Raw genomic sequence first — 8,870 nt, forward strand, 5'->3', positions numbered from 1 at the left:
AGCCCGCTCCCGGGCGGCCCGGCCACGGCCGGCCTTGCTTGCAGGCGGCGTTCAGATGCTGCGTCCGGGTTGCGGAGAGAAACGTTAGCAGTAGTGGGCTCTTGGGGGGGCCTGTGCGTCCGTGTCCCCGACTGCCTCCTGCGCCAGACAGCTCCGGGCGGGCGGTAAGGCGGGAGACGGCTCGGACCGTGGGCGCCCGTCACAGCCGGCACCGGCTTCTCTCTCCAGGAGTCACCGGCTGCGAAGGACGGACCTGGCAGAGACCCGTCGGCCGGGGGCGCCCCTGGGAAGGAAAGCAGGGACGGCGGGGACAGGTAGGCGTGACCGCAAGCCGGCCGCTGGGCGCGTCGTCTCCGTCGTCCTCAAAATGAAGCCCACTGGGGCGAGAGCGCGGGCACACGGGCGTGCCGCCTGCGGGTCCCGCCCATGAGGCCCGGCTCTAGCCCGCGGCGCCCAGAGGCCCCGCGGCAGCAGGGCAGCTCCTCGTCCCCCGTCCCTGCAACGTCGCCCCTCGCCCCACACAGGGTCCGAAAGCGGGGTCTCCCCGCAGCGCACAGACCGCGCCACACCCGCCCGCACCCCCCACAGGCCTCCCCGCAGCCCGAAGGCCCGGTGGCCACTTTCCCTACCTGCCCAGGCCAGCAGCGCCTCAAGGGCCAGCGTGGAAGCTGGAGACGGCACAGGCATGTGGGGCTGACCCATACTTGCAGCACAAACCACTTCTCCCCCAGGGTCCCGCAGTCGCCAGACGCTCCGGAGTCGGCGCCGCTGGGGGAGGACGTGGACGAGCTGACCCTCATCGATCACGAGGAAATCATGGCCAGACTGACGCTCAAGCAGGAGGCGAGCGCGGGCTCGGGCGGTGCGGCCGGCACGGAGGGCGGGGGCAGGAGCGCTGCCCGGACCAGTCCTCTCGCTGACACTTGGTCCAGGCGGCGGGCGGAGGTGCGGGAGGACAAGGTCAGGGCGAGCTCCGCCGTGGGGCCTCGGCCGGGCACCCGTGATCTGTCGTGGCCGCAGGAGGGGCTCGGCCCAGCGCCCCCCGTGTTCTCTGGGCCCGGCCCAGTGGCCAGACATGCAGGTACAGGACAAGCCGTGGCGCCCGGCCACACAGCTGCAGCCGGGGCATCGCCCAGGGGCCCCTCTGAGCGGGTGGCCCGGTGCTGGCAGGCGTGCACAGACGCCCTCGCAGCTGGGAATCGAGGCGCTGCCAGACCCTGGAGTCTGGGGAGGCTGGGGGCTCCGTGGGGGCGGCTGCACCCCCGCCCCCCGCGCCTGGGCTGCCACGGCCCCGGCCAGCCCAGCGGTGTGGCCTGGGCTCCCCCCGAGGCCTGGGCTTGTGTGCCCAAGGCTCTGGCCGCTGGCCTCGGACGTCAGTCCGGCGGGTGCCCGCGCAGCGAGCTCCATCAGCGCAGCGCGGCGTCGGGAGCTGGGTGCACTTGGCCAGCTGCCGCCGCCCCGCCCCGCCCGCGAGGGGGGTCCTCCTGCTCCCCAGGGCCACCGCCGGACGCGGGGCCGCGGCTGGGAAGGCCGAATGGCCCCGCTCCCCCAAGGCCCTCGTGCCCGCAGTGCTGGGCAGCTGCTAGCCCGACCAGGCGAGTCCAGGCCTGTCCGTCCCTGGGGAGCCCCCACCGCGGCGCAGCCGGGCTGAGGGGAGCAGAGCGGGGACCGGAGTCTCGTCCTCGGCTCCGAGGCTTCCTATGTCCTGCTCAGGCCGCCTCTGCTGCTGTCACTGCAGGGCGACGACGGGCCAGACGTGCGAGGAGGATCTGGGGACATCCTGCTGGTCCACGCGACCGAGACGGACCGGAAAGGTACCGCAGTCCCCTGAGGCCTCCCCTCGAGTGTGGGGGGCACCGCGGGGCCCCACCCACCTGAGCCATTGCTGCCGGTCACCACAGGGAGGCCAGTCCTGGGGGCAGGTGAACTCTGCCTCCTCATGCCTGGAGTGCGTCCTCCCTGGTACAGGATGGGGTGGCCCTGCACCCCCGCCTGCCACCCAGCACAGAGCTGGGCGCCCAGAGCAGTGGCCCTGGAGCGTGGTGAACCCTGAGCCTCGCGGCTGGCGCTTGGGCCTGGGGCCGTTGGCCGTGGTCGCTCCCCTCTCGCCCTTCTGGGAGTCGGGGTGTTCCCAGGCCTGCGTCTGGGCGCCCCGGCACCCACCCAGCCTGGCCCTCCAGGAGCTGGAGAAGCCGGGCCTCCCGGCCGGGGGCTGACTCTGGGCAGGGGGGAGGAGGGCGCCTCACGCACGCTCCTTGGTTCACTTTTTTATTGATTGAAAAGACGTCACAGGCGCGTGAGTAAACCGTGGCAGGGCGACAGCTCCGCTCTCCGGGCCGGACCCAGAATGTCATTTTGTAAACAACGTCTTCCCCGTGTTTTCATGGCAAAGGTCGTGACGAACCGATTCTGGGAATTTCTAAGTCATGAAGGAAGTACAAAAATATTTACATTGCAGAAAACTTAGAAAACAGAGGCAGAGAGACTCGGCCCCCACGGCCCGAGCCAGCCATGCCCCCAGCTTCCCCGCAGCGGGCGAGCCGCCTGGAGGGGTCCAGGCTTCCGGGGCGCTGACGCCCTGTTGAAGGCTGCCCGTGCCCGGCAGAGGGGCCGCTGGCAGGAGCAGGCCAGAGCGTCCACCAGGCCCGGCCCCTTCCCCGCCCGCAGGCAGGAGTTCGCATTGGACCGCGCAGGGGCCAAGGCCAGCAGGTGTCCACGCCGTGCGTGGTCCGCCTCCCCAGCTGCGGCCAGAGGGCCCAGGGGCCGGCAGCCGCAGAACCTGGTGGCCACATCCCGGTATTGGGGCGCGGAGCCAGACTCCGAGGAACCAGAGTCACGGGGCCTGGCAGGTGCGGAGGCCGCCCGGCCTCCAGGCTGGAGAAGCTTCCGCCGCCCGCCCCGCCCCGCCCCGCCCCGACCTGCGCACTCCACCGTGAGCTGGGGTGTCCGGAAAGTAGCCTGCGCCCCGTGACCTTGCTGCCGCGGCCGCTCCGGCAGGCAGGGACAGGCGGGCACGGGACCGTTGCACGCTGGCGTCATGTGCCCGCTGGGGTCCCGTGGGGGCCGCACCCCTGCAGCGTCTGAGTCGGAGGCGCCCTGCTCCTTCCTTCTCCATGATGGCGGCCGCACCGCAGCAGCAGCTGTTGCTGCTCTGGGCACGCCGGAGCCTGCCAGGGCCAGCCCCTCGGTGGGGGCCGGCAGGGCTGCCACCCGGCCCGGCGCCTGTGCCAGACTCTGGAGGGCGGAAGCCCCAAGGCCGGTCGCTGGGCCTCGCCACCAGCCGCGGTGCCCGGGACTCTGCTCAGAGTCTGCCCCCGGGATGCGTATGGTCAGCCGCCCCTCCTCCCCAGACCTGGTGCTGTACTGCGAGGCCTTCCTGACCACCTACAGGACCTTCATCAGCCCCGAGGAGCTCATCAAGAAGCTGCAGTACAGATATCCTTCCCGCCGCCCGCTCCCAGGCCGCCCCAGCCCGCGGCCTCCTGCCAGGAAGAGGAGCCGCGTTGCCACAGAGCCGCAGGCAGGCGCCGGGGCCGGGCTCAGCCTGGAGCGCTCCCCTCAGCCACAGACTCGCGGAGGCCTTGGCAAGGCCACCTGTCCGGGCCGCGCCCCCGACAGGGCTGACCAAGGTTATGGGGCGGCCAGTGTGTGCTGCGGGTCAGCGTCGCCGCCGGACACTGAGTTAGGATGGGTTGGCCTGAGGCTGGAGGGAGTCTGGGGGCATCGGTGGCTGCAGCTGAGCCAGGCGGCAGGTGCCGGGGACCCAGTGGTGGGGTGCGCCGGGCTCGAGGGACTCGAGACAGGTGACAGCCTGTGTGGGGGCCGCCGCCTGGCCACAGACGCTGCTGGGGAGGTGTCACACCTGAGCCTGCTTGGCTCCTCCCCTCCACCTCACCTGCCTCTCGGGAGCCCCGCCCCCGCTCCCGCAGTAGTGGCCGAGAACTGCTGGGCCTCCAGGACCCACTCGGCCTCCGGTGCTGACCTGGGGCCACTGCTCCTTGGGGGGCCAGCCCCAGCACATCACTGCCATCTGCTGGACAGGCGGGCCCTGGACAGCCCCGGGCCTCTGCTGGCTCTGAGCCCAAGGTCTTCCAGCGCCTCCCCCTGGCCCTGGCCCTCAGGACCAAAGTGGACAGGCCCTCCGCTGCCCCACAAGGAGCACACTCGCGGGGGCGGGGGCAGCCGGCCACTGGGCTTGACGCTGTGCATTTGCCCTGTGAGCTCCGACACCGGCACCGTTTGGCCCGCCGGGCCTGGTGTGCCAGCGTCGGCACTCTGCTGCGATGCGGTCAAGCGCTCGGGCCCAGCGCCCGGAGAGGTCCCGCGGGTGCAGGCCCATCTCACAGCGCCGGTCCCGGGCGTCCCTCTCCTGGCCACCGGGTCTGTTGGTGTCTGTTGCTGCCTGCCGCGTTGGGGCCTGGGGCTCCCGTCCTCTGTGGTCCTGGGACCTGCCCAGGCACGGGGTGCTTCCTGCGCAGGGGCCAGTCACCGGGAGGCAGGGCAGGCGGCGGGCGTGACCCGATGAGCCGCAGGCTCTGCCTCTGCGCACTGCAGGTGGCGCCTCTGAGGACTCGCGGCTTGGCCACGCCCGGCCCAGCCGGCCTCTGGTGCTCAGCCCCCGGGAGCCATGGCGTGGCACAGGGGCCTGGTGGAGCCGGGGTTGGCCTGCGGGCGGGCGGCGCCAGGCAGGTCTGCGCAGCTCTGCTGGGCCTCTGGGGGTCGCTGGGAGCGCGGAAGAATCTCGCCGCCCTGCCCTCCAAGCCAGCACGCGTTTCCTTAACCTCCTCCACGTATGAGAAGTTCTCACCCTTCGCCGACACGTTCAAGAAGCGGGTCAGCAAGAACACGTTCTTCGTGCTGGTGCGGGTGGTGGACGAGCTCTGGTGAGTGTCTGCGCCCCGCCCGGCCCGCACCCGGGTGCAGCTGGGGAGGGCTGCCCCTAAGGGACGGTCCTCAGGCCAGCCTGCAGGCCCTGGACCAGCGAGGGGCCGCTCATGGGGAGGACCCCCCAGGTCACCATCGTGGGGGGTGGGGGGGCCTGTGGGGGGAGGGGCATGAGCAGGAACCATTGGGGGGCCCAAGGAGGAGCCCGTGGGGTATTGGGGGGCCCGAGGAGGAACCCGTAGGGTGTTGGGGGTCTGCTCCCAGCCCCGCACTGCCTTCGCTGCCCGGAGCCTGCCGCCTCGGTGCCGCAGGGCAGCCCAGGCTCTGCCTTCAGGCCGTTACCCCTGGGGGGGGCGGGGCTCCCTGCTGTGAGCCCTGCTGTGCAGCGGCCATGGGCAGAAGGCCCAGGGCCTCGCCCCAGGCGGACAGTCCAAGGGGCCAGGCTCCCAGCATCCCGGGGCAGGCTCTGGCTGGCTGCCCAGGCCCCGGCCTGCCCCGTGCCCGTCCGGGTGCGGCCAGCGTGGCCCAGAGAGATGCCGTGAGGCCGGCGGCCCCGCACGCAGGTTGCCTTTCCCCTTGTTCTCTTCCCGCAAGCTGCTTCTAGCGCCGCCGGCATCACCTCACTGCTGTGAGGCCCTCGGTGGCGTGAGGCAGACGCTGGCCTGGGGCAGCTGGCCCTCGCGGTCCTGCCCCTCACCCGTGGCCCTTGCCCCCAGCCTGGTGGAGCTGACTGAGGAGATCTTGAAGCTGCTCATGGAGCTGGTTTTCCGCCTGGTGTGCGGCGGGGAGCTCAGCCTGGCCCGCGTGCTCCGGAAGAACATCCTGGACAAGGTGGACCAGAAGAAGCTGCTCCGCTGTGCCAACTCCGACCAGCCGCTCGCGGCCAGGGGGGTCGCCGCCAGGTGAGCGCCCACGTGGACCCGGCCCCCAGCCCAGGCCAAGCGGCTGCTTTCCTGGCCGCTCCTCTGGCAACCGCCCCCTCCTCCATCCCGGCCCTGCCCAGGGCCTGTGGCGAGGCTCCTGGGGGGGCTGCCTCTCCAGGGGGTGTCTGTGACCAGGTCATAGGCAGCGGGACTGTCTGCCCGGCCCCTTGCTAGGGCAGAGACTACGGGGTGCTCCGGAGTGACCCTCCCGGCCCTCAGGTGGCACCAGCCCCACCCACCGGAAGGGTCCTTTCCCTGCCTGCCGGGCCCGGCCTGACCAGAGCGCCGCCTTCAGGTGGCGCCCGGGAGCGTCAGGCTGTGAGCAGGCTCCGGGCTCTGCGGCCCGCAGAGGCCGGGGGCAGGACCCTGGAGGCCGATCCTGACCACCACCTGCCTGACCACCCCCTGCCCACCGGCCCTGCCCCCACCGCCGCCCGCCCGCTCATGCCTCCGCCCGTGTCTCGCAGGCCGGGGACCTTGCACGACTTCCACAGCCACGAGATCGCCGAGCAGCTGACGCTGCTGGATGCAGAGCTCTTCTACAAAATCGAGGTGCGGCGCTGAGGGGCTGGGGCGCGGGGCTGCTGCTGGTCACTGAAGGAGGGCGGCCTCCCCAGAGCCAGCCGCCCGGTCAAGCCCACTACTTCCCTTGTAGATTCCTGAGGTTTTGCTTTGGGCAAAAGAGCAGAATGAGGAGAAGAGCCCCAACTTGACCCAGTTCACGGAGCATTTCAACAATATGTCCTACTGGTGAGTGGCCGAGCCGCTCATCCCCCCAGCCCTTGGCGAGGCTGCAGGGGCAGCGGAGGGGCTGGCCGAGGCACGGCTTCTGGGCCAGGAGGGGCCTCTGGCCTGTGGGTGGAGGGGAGGCCCAGGGCAGCTGGCAGGAATGATGTCTACTGGGGGACGCAGGGGGGGGCGCCCCACCTTGGGCCAGTCCACACCCGCACACCCGAGACTCGCAGCCAAGAGCGGTTCCATACGGCCTTTATTCAGTGCTCCGCAGGCCGGATGTGTGTATGTGGCACACGGGACAGTGTGGGTATCAACATGGACGTCCATTGTGCCCGGGTGGCTGTGCAGACCCCACCCGCCACTCACAACAGCTGGTGCCCACCTACTGCAGGGCAGGCGCAGTCGGCCCAGGAGCCTGGTAGGGCCACGCCCGGCAGGACAGGTGGTGTCCACACAGAGGGCAGCCCCCACGCACCAGGGGACGGCCCCTGTGGGTGTGGGGACTGCCTGGAGGGGGTGCTGGTGTCCTTTAAAGGCGGAAGCAGCAAAGCCAACGGTGGCAGTTCCTCCAGGTGGCCAGCAAGGGTGACTGAGGGCGTCCAGGCCACAGTGAGGCCCTCCCGTGAGGCTGGCCTCTGGTCCGGTTGCCGGGGCTCCATCCCCTTGAAGCCAGAGGCCAGTTCCTCCTTGGCAGGTGTCTGAGGTGTGCTGCCCGTGCTGGTGGTGCCCAGGGCCCACCAGCAGGAAGCTCTGCCCTGCTCCAGAGCCTCTGTGTGCACCCCAGCTTGGGTGTGGCCCAGCCCCACATTCTTGGGGGCTTCTCGCTACTCCTGGGGCACCAGGAGCCGCTGGAAGCAGACAAGGGCGCTCGTGATCCACGTGCCCCGCCAGGCCCGCCGGGCTCAGGGAGACCGCCCGGTCAGCATCTCCTCTCTGTCCTCCGTCTGTGCAGGGTCCGGTCAATAATCATGCTGCAGGAAAAGGCCCAGGACAGGGAACGGCTGCTCTTGAAGTTCATCAAGATCATGAAGGTAACAGTGGGCGCCCCACCCCAGCCTGCCTCGCCCCAGACCCCGGCAGCACGCCCACCTCACGTCTGCCCCACAGCACTTACGCAAGCTGAACAACTTCAACTCCTACCTGGCCATCCTGTCCGCGCTGGACTCGGCGCCCATCCGCCGGCTGGAGTGGCAGAAGCAGACCGCAGAGGTGAGTGCCTAGGGCCGCTCCCGGTGGCCGGCAGCCTGGCCCTGCCCCGTGTCCTCACCCAGTTTCCAGTCTTCGGGTCCTGGTTCTGGGGGCTTCACCGCTCCCTGCTGCCCGGCCCCCACTGCGCCTGCCCCCCCTCCCTCTGGCCCCGGGCCACAGTGGGGGCGGTCTGTGACCAGGGGCGGTGCTAGCGGCCTGGCAGGGAGGCCCCTCGAGCGGGCGTGCAGGTCCAGGGACAGAGGCGGGGCCGCGGGCCAGCGGGGCCACCAGCAGGAAGCAGGGGGCGGACACCGCAGGCTCAGGGGGAGGGGCGTGCACCCCGCTGGACCAGCACCTGCCGCGTCAGCGTGGGGGGGCCGGGCGCCCGCCACGTCACGGGGGTTGGGGCGGGGCACCTGCCACGTCAGCGCACGGGGACGGGGAGCCTGCCACGTCAGCGCGCGGGGGCGGGGCACCTTCACGTCAGCGCGCGGGGGCGGGGCACCTTCACGTCAGCGCGCGGGGGCGGGGAGCCTGCCACGTCAGCGCGCAGGGGCGGGGCATCCGCCACGTCAGCGCGCGGGGGCGGGCTGCCCGCCGGCAGGTACACGTGGGGCAGAGCGGGTGGGTGCAAGGTGAGACCGCCGCCGGCCGCCCAGGAACACACGAGGTGGGAAATGGCGGGGGAGGCTTCCGGGGGAAGTGACGCACCGGAGGGGGACGGGCAGGGCAGGGTCCGGAGGGCAGGAGCCGCCGCGCGGTGAGCCGCCGCCCCGTGGCGCCGCCTGGCGTGCAGGAGGAGCGGCGGCGGGGTCCGGGCAGGGGAGCGGGGCCTGCGGCAGGCCGGCCCACCGCCCTCCCGCCCCTCCGCCAGGGCCTGGCCGAGTACTGCACGCTCATCGACAGCTCGTCCTCCTTCCGCGCCTACCGGGCCGCCCTGTCGGAGGTGGAGCCGCCCTGCATCCCGTACCTGTGAGTGGGGCCCTGCCCAGTGTCCTCCGGGGCCCGACCGCCCTCCACGGCCCGGCCCTGGCGGCGGCGCCCTGCCGAAGGCCCCGGACGGCCAGAGCAAGGCGCTGCTGCAGCGCGTGCAGAGGCTCTACGGCGCGGTCAGCACTCAGGCGCCCGAGGACGCGGCCG

General features: G+C 71.7%; 1 protein-coding gene across 6 annotated transcripts in view; it reads left to right on the forward strand.

Annotated features, from left to right (window-relative positions):
• LOC101631951 (rap guanine nucleotide exchange factor 1) overlaps window positions 1–8,746 on the forward strand; it is a 17,164-nt gene extending 8,418 nt beyond the window's left edge. For 2 of the 6 annotated variants that reach the window (XM_012721535.1, XM_012721539.1), the window contains exons 4-14: window positions 229–314; window positions 732–843; window positions 1,739–1,814; window positions 3,351–3,435; window positions 4,791–4,883; window positions 5,601–5,786; window positions 6,275–6,359; window positions 6,463–6,557; window positions 7,495–7,573; window positions 7,650–7,751; window positions 8,605–8,745. In XM_012721535.1, coding sequence (XP_012576989.1) covers window positions 229–314; window positions 732–843; window positions 1,739–1,814; window positions 3,351–3,435; window positions 4,791–4,883; window positions 5,601–5,786; window positions 6,275–6,359; window positions 6,463–6,557; window positions 7,495–7,573; window positions 7,650–7,751; window positions 8,605–8,706 — 1,101 coding nt within the window. In that variant the 3' untranslated portion in view covers window positions 8,707–8,745. Of the gene's footprint in view, window positions 1–228; window positions 315–731; window positions 844–1,738; window positions 1,815–3,350; window positions 3,436–4,790; window positions 4,884–5,600; window positions 5,787–6,274; window positions 6,360–6,462; window positions 6,558–7,494; window positions 7,574–7,649; window positions 7,752–8,604 lie in introns of all 6 variants that reach the window. The other 4 variants (XM_012721536.1, XM_012721537.1, XM_012721534.1 and 1 more) reach the window with 3 other exon arrangements.
• Window positions 8,747–8,870: the final 124 nt, after the last annotated feature.

This window comes from Condylura cristata, unplaced genomic scaffold, assembly GCF_000260355.1.
Source record: "Condylura cristata isolate star-nosed mole 26May11 unplaced genomic scaffold, ConCri1.0 scaffold00006, whole genome shotgun sequence".
Lineage (NCBI taxonomy): Eukaryota > Metazoa > Chordata > Mammalia > Eulipotyphla > Talpidae > Condylura > Condylura cristata.